Source organism: Pteropus alecto, unplaced genomic scaffold, assembly GCF_000325575.1.
Source record: "Pteropus alecto unplaced genomic scaffold, ASM32557v1 scaffold41, whole genome shotgun sequence".
In the NCBI taxonomy this organism is placed as follows: domain Eukaryota; kingdom Metazoa; phylum Chordata; class Mammalia; order Chiroptera; family Pteropodidae; genus Pteropus; species Pteropus alecto.
The window spans coordinates 2,626,004-2,640,118 of record NW_006430464.1 but is presented as its reverse complement, the minus strand read 5'-3'; the positions used below and the strand labels follow the sequence as shown (position 1 = coordinate 2,640,118).

Genomic DNA, 14,115 nt, shown 5'->3' with positions numbered 1-14,115 from the left:
GACCGTTGCTGAAACTGGTTTGGAAAGGCCAGAGGGAGGGGAAAGTAAACCGAGAGCAGAGGTTCTCTAACTCTGGTTTGGTAAAAAGCTGGAGAGAATGTATTAAAAAATCAGGTTCCAGCACACCTAGAACCCAGATCTTAGTTTTTAATACTGTGGACGAAAAAGGGGCCACATTCGAAACCTGACAAGCTCAGGGAAGGCCAGCATGGCAGACCCTATACACTCAGAGATGGAAAGTAACTACATAGGATGGTCTGAACATAAAAATTCCTAACTAAAAGAGGGAGGGTCATGGCAGGTAGTCACGTCCTAGGCCTGTAGCTTCTTTGACAAAGGTCAGTCTTTACCTTAAGTGAGCCTGACTATTGTCTTTTTCCATCTAAGATATATCTTTGAAATGCCACGATCGCCACAGCAGAGCGTGGGGTCACAGAACCCTTCATTATGATCTTGTTCCCCGAATACCATCTCTATTTTCTGTAAATGTTAATTCGTAACTATCCTATACTCACTAATGTAAGAGAAGTATGTCTCACTCCGTTTTACTTTTTATCTAATACCAGAGATTCTCCAACCCCTCTTTGCTTCCTCCCACCCCCTTAATCTACCACCAACAGGTTTCATGTAATCCACCTTATGTTTCCTTTGATTCTCATGTATAAAAAAGCTACAAAACTTCCATTGTCTGGAGCGTTTTCTCCATTAAGATTTTGCTTCCCAGCAATTGTCAGTTTGGCTCAAATAAACTCATAAAATTTCTCTGCAGATTTGGACATTTCTTACATCGACAGTACCGTTCTCCAATAAAAGGAACCGATACTCCTTGGATGAATAGCTGGTTCTAGGACTGGAGCCTCTTGTATTACCAGAAAGGAAATGTGTTATCTCTCTTCTCTCTCTCTCTCTCTCTCTCTCTCTCTCTCTCTCTCTCTCTCTCTCTCTCTCTCACACACACACACACACACACACACACACACGATGGGGTATGTCAAAGAGAAACAGGGGTCAAGTGAAAGAGTTCCCATTGGCCAAAGCTAGAACAATTTGAGCAACAAAATAAAGTAGTATTGGATTATAACCCAATGTATAAAATACCCATGAGCCCATGCTGATATAAATAAATGAATGAATGGGGAAGAACAGACAAATACTCCATGCAGAAGAATTCCAAGTAATTCCAAGCATCTATTCAGCTGCCCCTGTGCTGGCCTGACCCACCCTGTCCACCCTGTAGGCGACTTCTTTCCACAGACTGCAGCATGGGAAGATTACAGTGGAGAAGCCTGACAAGCCTCGTCAGACAGGTTATTGATAAGTGACAGCAACGGTGGTAAGTGGCGTTGATAGTACACATCCTTAATCAAATGAGGGAAATGGCCCTTCACCTCCGTGGTCTTCCTCTCGGTCTAATCACGAGAAAAGTATCAAACAAATCCCAACTGAGCCTTTTCCAAAACACTTGACCAAGCTTCCTCAAAACTGTCATCAAAAACAAGGAAAGTCTGAGAAACTGCCACAGCAGAGGAGTCTAAGAAGCCGTGACTACCAACCGAAGGTAATGCGATATCTCGAGTGGGATCCTGGGGCAGAAGAGAGACGTGAAGTAAAAACTAAGGAAATCTGAATAAAGTGCAGACTTTAGCTCATGGTAACGTATTGTAACAAATATACCATGCTAATGTAAGGTGTTAAGAGAGGAGTCTGTGAGAATTTTCTGTACCATCTTGCCAGTCATCCTGTAAATCTAAAAACTATCCGAAGAAAGCTTTTTTTAGAAAAAAATCATTCAAATTTCAGGGCTCTACCTTCAGTGATTCCAGTTCCGAAAGTCTGTGGCAGGGTACGGGAATCTGCGTTTTTTTACAGATGCCCCACCCCGATGATTAGGATAATCCGGAGACCACTGGTTGAGGGGGGCGGTGGGGGCGGGGTTTGGCTGAGGGGTTTGGACCTCCCACTGTGGCCGCCGCTGTATTCCGACCAGAGATCAGGTGGGGGTAAGCATGAATTGCCACGAGCAGTTTCAGTTCCGTGTCTGTCTAAGCAACACTAGTATAAGACCCGTTTGTTTTAAGCTATTCAATTTTAGAGGCGTCTGTCATGTGGCAAGAGATAGCTAATATACCACACGACAGTGTTAAGCCAGATCGTTCATTTCCAGAGTCACTGGGCTTAACTTGTTAGGGTGGGAGCCAAACAATATCAGTATAGCCTGAGTGCTCATTAAATAGTAGGTGCTCACCTCATATGGTACCCCTGCCGAATATTTAATTTACATTTTCTCATTTAACAGATACATGGGGGTAGGCGTTTCCCATCCCATTTTACAGAGTGAGAAAACTGAGGCTCGAACAGGGAAGGTGACTTGCCCAGGGTCACAGAGAGGAGGCACAAGGATGTGAGTCTGGTTCCCCTGATGCCTGAGCCCTTTCCCTTAACCATGACACCCTGACTGTGTGAAACACCACTTCCTCCCTGCCTGTGTCGAAGATTTACTTAGCTGAAGTGTGGCTCCTCTGTGAAACCCCAGCACCACCCTTTCCCTTGCTCTCCCTGCCAGTTTCTCAGAACAGGGGTCCCCAAACCCCAGGCCACAGATCGGTATGGTCCCTGGCCTGTTAGGAACCGGGCCGCACAGCGGGAGGGGAGTGAGCATAGTGCCATCTGTATCTGCAGCCGCTCCCCAGCGCCAGCATCGCCGCCTCAGCTCCGCCTCAGATCATCAGGCATTAGATTCTCATGGGAGCACCAGCCCCTGGTGCCACAAAGGTTGGGGACCTCCGCCTCAGAACACACCACACACTATTACAGACGAAGTCCCGCTTAATGCAGTCAGTCCTCTGAAGTGTCCCTCTTCCCCATGAAGTTAATGGCATCTATTCAGCTGCCCCTGTGCTGGCCTGACCCACCCTGTCCTTACCACCTCTCCAGTCACGTGTGACCCATCAAGTCTGAGTCTGCTTCTAAGATGCGTCCCAAATCCCTGCATTTCTATCCCTCTTCACTGCTGCCCAAGCACGGGCCACCATCATCTTACCTCTGGGCCTCATACCCGCTCTCCAGGCTTCCAGTCCTGCCTCCTACAACCTCCATGCAGCAGCCTGGGGGTTTTAAACACTCGCCACTAGTGTCCCCGAGACAGTTTGCTCTTTGCTATGCCATGGCCTGGAATCCAGATTTCAGCCTCAGCGGCCTCCCCAGTGCGGCCTCCCCTGGCCGTCCACCTAACCTTGACTGCCACGCCCTGGTTGCTCCCTAGAACTTGGTCCCCTGCTTTATTTTCTTCGTGTCACTTTGTGGTGGACTGCCCACAAGTAGCCATTTCTGCTTCCTCTTCTGTCCTGGAAGGCACACACTGGTTTTCCCCAGTCCTAGAGACAAATATTGAGTGTCCAGGGTGACCGTGGCCGCTTCCCATCCCGCTGATTCCCAGGATCAGTTGAGAACTGAGCACACGCTGCAGCTCTGGCTGATGACATGGGACTGCCGTTCCGCTGGGGGCTGCGACAGCTTTCTGTATTCTTAAAAAGGGACACAGGGAGGGAGGGACGTGCTCTCTTCCCTGTGTGGCAGGAGGTGATTCCTCCTGCTGCTGCGGCCAGCACGCCGAGGCTGGCTGCTCCTGGCGGTGCCCGATTCCACAGGTGAGCTGCCAGAACCACCGTGCGGCCCAGCTGCTTAAGCCCATGCTGCCTCTCCTGTTACTTCTGGCCAAAAGCACACCCGGGATCAGAATATAGAATCACCTGCCTGCATATGTGTTACTGCTTCCTTTCCACTCCCAAAATGTAAGCTGCATGAGGAGAGGGGGGGTCGTCTGTTTCGTCACTGCGCCCCCATAGCGCGGACTGGGCACTGTCCAGCACGTACTACCGCGCGTATTTGCTGAATGAATGTACAAGGCCCCCGGGTCCTCCGGGGTGGGGGCTCCGCTTGCTTCTCTGTGGCTCCGGCAAGTGGCAGGGCCCGAGAAGCCCCTGTTGGATCGAACGGCCAGGGAAGCCAGAAGACAGCTGCTCAAGAACCCAATTTAATACGATTTACAAGCGACACGTACAAAAAACACCTAACGAGGTACAAGTCATTGCGAGACGAAGGACCGAATCCGAATGCAGAGAGACCCCCGGCGGGCCCACACGTTGGCCATCTGAAGGCATTTTCCCACTGATGCTCTACGTCTTGGCCTTACCTAACAATGGAACCAAACCCCAAAACTGAGGCCAAGATTTGAGAGCTACCCAGATCTGACTCGCCCCCGCCCCCAGCCTCCCTGTTCTAGGGGTGGAATGGGAAGAGGCACCAGCCGACAGGGACCTCGCAGCTGCCTGATGACCTGCTCCTCCTGCCTGCGATTGGTCACAGGCCTGCTGTGTCTGCAAGCTGGGCTGGCCCGTGGGGAACAGTGAGGGTTGGGGGGAGGCAGAGGGGCGCCCCAAACATCTTGGAGAGGCCAAAGGGAGACACAACAGGGCTGGAGGTCCCCATCCTGACTTGCTGCCTCGCCCCAGCTAGCCCCTGCTCAGGAATCACCACTGCAGGGGGCCGATGTCAGCCCCGATCTCCTCCTCCTCCTCCTCCTCCTTCAGCTGGAAGGGCTTCACCGGCCACCTCACCCGGACCACGGGTCCCACGTGGTCCTGAAGCCGGTGCCGCTTCATGTGGGCATTTCGACTCTTGATCTTGTCGAACACCCTGGGGAGTCACCGGAGGACACGGGGATCAGAGCGGGGTCGGGGGGCCGACACCCGAGCGCGCCCAGGCAGGGGCCCGTACCTTTCACACTCTCTGCAGGGAAAGACGCCCCGGCCCTCTGCGCTCCCAGGCGGCTCCGGGGTCCGCCTGGGGCCGGTGCTGGGGCTGGCGGTGCGGACAGACTCCCTCCTGAAGCCCTTGGTCCTTATCTTCAACTCGGGTGTCGGATGGTGGCCGGGTCTCTCCCGAGGGCTGCAGGTGACCTGGAGAAACCACGTCAGGGTGCTGACCCCTCACCCTTGCCAGGGAGCCACAGGAATCCTGGGGACACTGTCCTCTGCAGGGAACCCTCCCCCCCCAAACCCCGACTTGGATGGGCGGTGAGCACCCAAACCCCCCCCCCCCCGCCCCGCCCCCCTCCACCTTGGCGTCTGTCCTGTCCGCCTCCTCCGCCTCTCTCTTGAGCCTCTTTTCCAGCCCCGGGGCTCGGCCGCAGTCGAACTTGATCATTTTCTTCCAGATGTAATAATACTCCACACACTGCGCTACAGTCTTCGTCTGGATCTAGTGACAGAAAACAGTAGCTGACTACGGCAGCCCTGAGTCCCTGCCCACGGGGCTGGCCTCCGCCTTTTACAAGCCCTCCCCCTTGGCGTGAGCTGCCCCTTCGCCGCGAGGGGCGGAGGATCGCACAGTCCTCCCGGGTGACGAGGGGGCTCAGCGCAGCCACAGCGGCCAAACCTCCTGAGCTCCGCGCAGCAGCGCCACCCCAGGACCCCTTCCCCGTGGAAGGCGCGCACGGAGGCGCACTGCAGGATGCTCACTGCGACCTCCTGCCCGAGGGCCGCAGGTGTACCGACCCGGGCTAATTAGAGCAGAAGGCCCTCACGCGCTGGAGGCCACGCAGCTCCTGCGGCAGCCGGCAGGGCCCGACAGCACGGAGGCAGCGGCCCGTGGGAGGAGGGGTGGGTTTGGAGGGGTGGGTCTGCGGCACGGTCTGATGCTTGCGCATTCCGACGCTGCCATTTGCTCCTCCCTCCACTAAGAAGTGATCCTGTTAACAATAACTTCTGTAAAAACCAAACAGAATGGAACAGCTTAATTGCTCTAGAAAGAAAACTTCTCGGACAAATTAAATTGGCCATTTGCTGTCTGGAGCGCACGTGAGAAAATACTTTCTCCATGGGGATTTTTTTTCCCAGCTTTGTGTGCATTCACAAACGAGGAGTCAAAACAGTACATCCTTTCCTTAGAAACATCTCTAGGTTAAAAAAAAAAAAAAAAGCAGGACTTCTTTTTCCAAACAAGAGGGGGCAACAGGAACCAGATTTACCCTCCCATCCAAAACAATGACAAGAAACAGTCGAAATACATGAAATGATATTTGGTAAGACACTAAGTTATCAGCCAAAAAAAAAAAAAAGTCTTTTCTGCGAGACAGAAAATGAATGACCACAGTCCCCACTTACTACCCTGAGAGAGTGTCCAGGCCACAACCCCAGGCAGGAGGATCCAGGCAGAGCCCTGCGACTTCCTGAGTTGAGGTGGAGTGTCTGAGGAGACCAAAGTGGCAAAAGTCCACAGGATGAAGTACGACAGAGGAGAGGGCAGCACGGAGTTGAACTCCAGGGGTCTGGAGAGAGTTCCTCTCGAGCGTTTAGCAAAGTGCTGACCAGCACGCACATACGAGATGACCCAAAGCTGGGTAAAGAACCACCCAAAAGGATTAGAGGAAAAGATGCCTGTAGCTCACACGAGGCCAGGAACAGTGCCTGTTCCCAGGGTGGAAAACGTAATTCGCTGGGCACTGGTACAGTAATCAGAAGGGTCTTGCCTCAGTAATGAGGAATAATTAGCTTTAGACAAAAAGCTGTTCTGGTACCATCTAAAAAAAAAAATCTAGAAGCAATACTCAAAAGGAATAAGCAGTTTTCAAGTAACTGTGTCCCAGAACAAAACTCAAGAATATTTATAAGAATGGGAAAATAATCCAGCAGCCAACAAGCTAAAGCTCATAATGCCTGGAATCCAATGAAAAATTACTAGGCATGCAGAGAGTCAGGAAAACGTGACATATAATGGGGAAGAAAATTCAACCTGTTGAAATCAACCCAGAATGGACACAAAATTAGATTTGGCAGAAAAGGATAGTAAAAATTATTCTAACTATGATATAGGTTAAAAAGTTAACTAGAGACATGGAGGATATAAGAGACCCAAATAGAACTTCTAGGGAGAAAAACTATAATATCTGAGATGAAAACTACACTGCATGGGATTAACAACAGATTAGACGCTGCAGAAGGTAAAATTAGTGAACCTGAAGATACAGCACTGGAAACCACCCAAAACGAACACAGAAAGAAAAAAGGATCAGTAAAAATGGAAAGTTTCAGTGAGCTGTGAGCTGTGAGCCAATGGCAGGAAGCCTAACACAAGTACAAGTGGAGTCCTCAAAGAACGGAGGGATACGAGAAGGATTCGAAGAAATAATGGACAAAGTTTCCCCAAATTGAATGAGAACTAAAAACTTACAGGTCTAAGCAACCCCGCAAACCCTAAGCACGAGAAAAAAAAATGAAGAAAACTACGTCAAAGCAAGTCACGCTAAAATTACTCAAGACCGGAGGTGATGAGAAATTCCTAAAAACAGCCAGCCAAAGACAAAAGACTAATATTACATACAGAGAACAAGGGCAAGACAATCAGTAGGTTTACTGTCAGAAATAAAAGCAAGAAGAAGGTAGAGCGACATCTTTAGAATACTGAGAGGAAAAAAAAGTCAGAATTCTATCTTTAGCAAAGATCTTTTAGAAATGAAGGCTAAATACTCTTCTAGATATACAAAAGCTGAAAGAATTAATGACTAGCAAACCTGCACGACTAGGCATGTGAAGTGATTTACGTTGATCTCCTTCTGGGAAATGGGGTCAGTTGGAAATGTGGATCTGCACCAAGGGACGCAGAGCAATGATACTGGTAACTACACGAGTAAACGAGACTTACCACTGAAATCTCTCTGAAAAACAGCAGACCATTTAAGCGAGAACAGTAGCCATGTGCCGTGGGGCCTACAGCGTGTAAAACAAAGTGCACTAACAGCAACAGCATAAAGGCCAGGAGAGCTGTAAGTGCGCGACCGCATAGTTTCCATTCTGCATGTCAAGTGCTATGGAATCACTCGAAGGGAGACTGTGCTAAGTGAATGACGCATACTGTAAGCCCGAAAGCAACCACCAAGGCAGAAAAGAAAGAGTTACAGCCAAAAAGCCCACACTGGAGGTAAAACAGAATCCTAATATTTACTACATTAATGCCAAAGAAGGCGGAAAAAGTGGAAAGGGGAAATAAAGGACAAATTGGACAATTAGAGAACAAATAGCAAGATGATGGACTTAAGCCATCTCAATAATCACGTTAAATGTAAATGAGATAAATACTCCAATTAAAAGGCTGAATATTTCATATGGAATAAAAAGCCATACCCAACACACTTTCTCTACAAGAATGCCCTTTAAACATAAAGACACAAACAGGTTAAAAGTAAGAGAATAAAAAAGATATACCACGCTAACATCAATCATAAGGGGGCTCGGATGGCTGGCTATATTAACATCAGAAAAAGCAGATTTCAGGGAAAGAATGATACCAGGGGTGAAGACAACCATTTCATTATGAGAGTCAATTAATCAAGAGGATATAGGAATCTTAAATGTGTATGCATATAAATCAGAGTTTCAAAATACGTGAAGCAAAAATGTTCTAATATTGCAATCTGAATAATTGCCAGAACAGGTAGATAGCAAATGCATGGCAAACTTGAACCACAATATCAACCACCTTCAGCTGACATTTATGGAACACTGCCCCCAACAGCAGAGTACACTTTCTTTAAGTATGCATAGAATGCTTACCAAGATGTAGACCATATTCTGGGCCATAAAAAAGGGTTCAATAAATTTAAAAGGATTCAAGTCTTACAAAGTATTTCTCTGACCACAGTGACATTAAATTAAAAATTAATTACAGAAGAACTCTGGAAAATCCTCAACTGTTTGGAGACTAAATCACACACTTCTTCATAACTCACAGATCAAAAAATAAATCTAAAGAGAAATGAAAAAGTATTTTGAATTGAATAAAAATGAAAACACAGCACATCAAAATTTATCAAGGTAGTACTGTGAGGGAAATGTGTAGTACTAAACTCCTATATTAGGAAAGAAGGGTGGTCTCAAATCAGTGACCTCAGCTTCCACCTTCAGAAACAGAAAAAGAAGGGCAAATTAAGCCCAAAGCAAGCAGAAGAAAGGGAACAGATAAATAACTGAGCAGAAATCAATTAAATAGAAAACAACAAAACCAAAGTTGATTCTTTGAGGAAAAAAAAGATAAACCTTTAGCCAGAATGATCAAAATAAAAAGACAAATTACCAATATCAGGAATGATAGAGATGATACCATTACGTCCACCGATACAAAAAGAATAATATGAGACCATAATGAACTTTATCCTAATATATCAGACAACTTAGAAGAAATATACAAATTCCTTTAAAAACAAAAACTACCAAAGCTCACCCAAGACAACACTGATAACCTTAATAGCACTGTATCAATTAATTGAATTTGTGGTTAAAAACCTTCCCACAAAGAAAACTCTAGGCCTAAGTGGCTCTGCTAACAATATTTAAGGAAGAAATAAAACCAGTACTAAACAAACTCTTCTAAAAAACAGAAGAGGAGGAAATACTTCTCAATTCATTCCATAAGGTCAGCATTATCCCAATACCGAAGCCAGACGAAGATATTATAAAAGAGAGCCAGTATCCTTCAGGAACGTAGGTGAAAAGTTCTAAACAAAATTTTAACAAATAGAATCCGACAGTATATATAAAAAGGACAATACACATTGACCAAATGGGTCATAAATGTAAATGGAAAACCTAAAATTATAAAACTTCTAGAATAAAACATAAGGGAAAATCTTTGTGACTCTGGGTTAGGCAAGGGTTTCTTAGACATAACACCAAAAGCACGGTTCATAAAAAAATATTAATTGAAGTTAATCAAAGTTCAAAACTTTTTTTCAAAAGATACTGTAAGAGACAGAAACACCAGATTGGGAGAAAATATTTGCAAAGTGTATATCTGGATAAGGGAGTGTATCCAGAACAAAGAACTCCTACAACTCAGTAAAAACACAAACACCCCAATAAAAATACAGGCAACAGATGTGAACAGATATCTCACCGAAGAAGGCACGCAGACAGCAAACGAGCACATGAAAAGATGCTCTGCATCGTTAGCCACTGGGGAAATGCAGTGAGACACAACTGTACTCATCAGAATGGCTAAAATTAGGAAGGCTGACCGTATCAAGTGCCGGTGAGGGTGTGGAGCCACTAGAAAACTCTCGTACTCCGCTGGTGGGAATGTAAAATGTACAACCACTTTGGAGAACAGTATGGCAGTTTCTTAAAAAGTTAAAACATCTGCCTACCATGTAATCCACTCCTTCCCCTCCTACACATTTACCCCCCAGAACAGTACATGTCCATACGCAGACTTGCATGTGGATGTTCACAGCAGCTTTCTTTATAATCGCCAGTAACCAGAAACCACCCAGATGTCCGTCGACAGGCGAATGATTAAACCAACTGTGGTTTAGCCACACGACGGACTACTCCTCAGCAACAGAAAGGATAAACCGCCGGTACACACGACCACGTGATGCCTCTCAGTTACACCGAGTGTAAGAAGCCAACGCACAGCACACGCTGTATGATTCTTCCATTTATATAAAACTCTGGAAACTACAACCTAATTTTTAGTGACAGGAAGTAGATAAGGAGTTGATTAGGGACAGGGCGGCAGGTGGGAGGAAACTCTGGGGTGATGGGTGTGTCTGTCATCTTGACCACGGTGAAAGTATTCCAGGTGCGTAAGTATATCAAAACATCAAATCTGACGCTTCGATCACGTGCAGTTTGTGTCCATGAAGTCAGAGAACAAAATGTCAGCGGGGTGTTAAGGGTGGCATGATCGCATCCTTTGTGACGTACGTGCATACGTGTACGTTGGGTCTGCATAGGCAAAGGAACGCCTCACGAGCATGGCCACGCAGAGGCAAGACCGTGGGCATCGGTGCGGGGGCTTCGTCTGAGTGTACGATGCACTGCTGTACTGTCTGGGATTGTTAATGACAACGGCTTTTTAAAAGTGTAAGCTGTTCGCGACAAGAGCGGAGTGTGGCCGCCGGCAGCCCCCTCGGCTCCAGCTCAGCTCGGCCGTGAGGCGAGGCCTCGTCTACGCCAGTCCACCCACGTCCGCCTCACCGTCTTGTGTATCAAGTAGAAGTCCTTCTTGTGGGCACAGAACGCCTTCTTAAAGAGCCTCTTCTCCATGGGGGTCCAGATGTCGGAACCTACGGGAGGAACGGCCAAGAGGGGGCAGGACGTTTGTCCTTCTGGGACCACGGCTGTCGCTGACATACAGAGAGCCCTCCTTTTTCAACTCCCGTTACTGAGTACTGATTATGCGCCAAGCTTTCTGCTGAGCCCCTTACCTGCTTTATCTCATAGTCCTCACTAAAACCTTAGCAGGTAGGGGCCATTACCATCCCTGCTGCACACATGCAGCAACTGAGGCTCCCAGTGGTAAAGAGGCTTGCTGAGGGCAAGGGGAAACCCAGGCCCCCTGACCCCAGGGCCCGCCTCTGGCTCCCCCTGGCTGGGGGCACCCGCTTCTGTCCGGAAGGAACCCAGGAGGGAACCACCAGAAAAGGGGAAGGCAGGGTTCAACGAGAAGCCAACGGTGCTCACGGAGTCACCCCGGAGAGGACGGGCCCTTCTGGAAGGGCAGACGAAGCCCCCGAGGGAACTCCAAGACAAGCAGAGCCGGCCACCAAAGCTGACCGGTTCACGGGGCTCTCGGCCAGCCAAAACCACGCCGGCACCTTGCTGCAGTCACCTGTGTAGCGATAGTCAGCGAGGGGGTGAGTCTGTGGCTTCTGGGGTCCTCTGAGTAAGAGGGTCTCCAGGGCAACCTGGAACAAGAAAGGCAGGCTGCTCACTGGGGGGTATCAAGGGGGGGCTTCGCTGTCTCACACACTCACATTCGTGGACTACTTAGCGCCTTGCTGTCCCAGGGCTGCTCAGAGTGTGGTGGTTTCAGGGACTGGCTGCCCCTGGGAACCGTCGAGGACACATCGCCTTCATCACTATGTGCACTGTCGGGGGCAGTGACACCATGTTCCACAGCGAGCTTTTCTTGGTGCAGGGCACAGTGCGTGGGTTTGTTCTGGCGCGCGTCCCTCATTTCCGTGGGGGTCGGCATTCTGAGCAGCACCGCCCTGCCTGCTGCCCCGGTTCCTTTTCCCTGTGGCACTCGTCATTAGCTCACAATTTTAAAAAACATATTTCCTGTTTCGACCCTCCTAAAATGTAAGCCCCGTGAAGAGAGGGGTTTTGTGTTGCTCCCCAGCATAGCCTCAGCCAGGACCGAGTGTGTAACTCGCGGGACCCAGTGCAAATAAAAATGAGGGGCCCTCTGTTCACAAAGTAAGAAGGTGGCGTCGGACCCTGACACCAGGCACGGGGCCCCCCAAGCCGGCCCTGGCCCCTGTGCCGCAAACCACCAGGCGCTCGGTGGGACCCACTAGATGTGTGATTACTCTGCAGAGCACCTACTACGTGCCACCCCTGCCTCCGAGCTTGAGAAAAGGCACGATGGTGGCACTCCCTGGGCCCCTAGCTTGGTGACTTGACTTTTCTCCCACTCCCCACAGCTGGGCCTTCATCTCTAAATTGTAGGACTGCACGCAGCGCCCTTGGAGGAAGCAGAGGTGTTTCTGTTGCATCAGAAGTTTTCATTCATGGGTCTTGACCGAAACGATAAAGCTCAATAAATAAAGCAGACCGACACAGCACCTGAGGTGGGACTACCAGGCCACCCCCCCCAGATATCTCGGAGGAAGCCTGGTGCCCTGTCGCTGCCCCAGGGCAATAACTGATTAACTGAGCCCCTGTCCGTGCACGGCCCCTGCATTCTCATGGACCATATCACCCCGAGCCTCAGCGGGAGGCTGGGTGGCCTTCCTTCGGTTTTCACGGCTGCACTCCCCACCCCCCATGAAGAAGGCGCTGGGCATGCACCTGGAGCCCCGGCCCCAGGAGAGCGGGAGCTTCAGAGAGCTCCTCCGTGCCCGCCCCCCTCACCTGGACGTCGCCCTGGGCTTCGTGCAGGCAGTGCAGCGCCAGCTCCAGGTTGGTGCCCCCGCCCGGCATCGCGCTAGAGCAGGCCACGTTGCAAAGCTCAGTCACTGTGTCCAGCCAACGGCCCAGCAGAGGGAGAGGAGACACGGGAGTCAGCAAGGGCTAGGGAGGAGCGTCCCCGACAGCATGGGGCAGGGGCTCCTCGTCGTCGCCATCTCCCTCCGAAGCAGGCTGAGGGGTGGGAGGGACAGGGAGGCAGGGCAGAAGCTCTGCTCCTGGCACCTGCTTTGGGTGGCCTGGCCAGATGCCAGTGTGAGAGAGGTGGACAGGAGACCACAGCCTGGGAGGAGCAATGCTGGACCGAGGGCTAGTCACCCTCATCCCCAGGGACACTGCTTCCAGGTCAAGGCAAGAAGTGGGAGGCAAAGCTCCTTGGAGATGGCGGGGAGGGGCTTGGGAATCCGACCCCAATGTCTCAGCCACCTCGATCCTGCGTTTCTGGGTTGCTCATCACATCTCCCCACGGCTTCCAGGCCAGAGAAGCTACATGCTCATCGGTTCCAGCCAGCGATCTCTGCTGCAGCTCTGGGATCTCAGCCTGAAACCGGCTTCCTATGTTGATGTGTCTGAAATGAGGTCACACACACAGACGCGCGAGACATCCACATGCGACTAAGATGGGACCGGGACACGGACGGGATGGGCGGTGTGCCCGGCCCTGGGGAAACCCTCCGCCATCGCCCCGACGCGGCGAGTGTTCGCCACTCCAGACGGACGTGCAGGCGGTCCAGCAGCCTCGCGAGGGACCCTTCCTTCCCTCTTCCAGTTTCCTTTACTGCCAGATGTCTGGCCTCAGGTGTCTCTTTTGGGGTGTGGGACAGGGCAGGTGCATGCTGACACCTGGCATACTTCTACATCTACAATTGCGTCCACTTAGTCACATTCTGTGGACAGTCAAGAGTCTCGCACTGTGCCATCACCAGCTCCACCTAGAACCCCGGGTCCTGGGCATTCTGTCCCCACGGGCCCACCTAGGGTGCGTCTGGACAGAGGGATTACTGGGGAACTTGCCACATATATCTGGGGAAACCCACCATCTCTCTCTTCTGAGGCTATGTCACAAGACCTGACCCCCCGTGATGGAGAAGCCCTTGGGAAGACACACTGGAACGCAAGGAGGATGAAAGCACCCCCACTTTGGAAG

The 14,115-nt window shown here is 50.1% G+C and overlaps 1 protein-coding gene across 1 annotated transcript in view; it reads right to left on the bottom strand.

The window, feature by feature from the left end:
- Nucleotides 1–4,529: 4,529 nt before the first annotated feature.
- The window catches only part of ZNF541 (zinc finger protein 541), a 24,768-nt gene continuing 15,182 nt past the window's right edge, over nucleotides 4,530–14,115 (bottom strand). The window contains exons 9-15 of the mRNA XM_006905073.1: nucleotides 13,395–13,537; nucleotides 12,915–13,018; nucleotides 11,668–11,743; nucleotides 11,034–11,122; nucleotides 5,119–5,259; nucleotides 4,777–4,958; nucleotides 4,530–4,695 (exon numbers count right to left, since the gene is read on the bottom strand). Coding sequence (XP_006905135.1) covers nucleotides 4,530–4,695; nucleotides 4,777–4,958; nucleotides 5,119–5,259; nucleotides 11,034–11,122; nucleotides 11,668–11,743; nucleotides 12,915–13,018; nucleotides 13,395–13,537 — 901 coding nt within the window. The remainder of the gene's footprint in view (nucleotides 4,696–4,776; nucleotides 4,959–5,118; nucleotides 5,260–11,033; nucleotides 11,123–11,667; nucleotides 11,744–12,914; nucleotides 13,019–13,394; nucleotides 13,538–14,115) is intronic.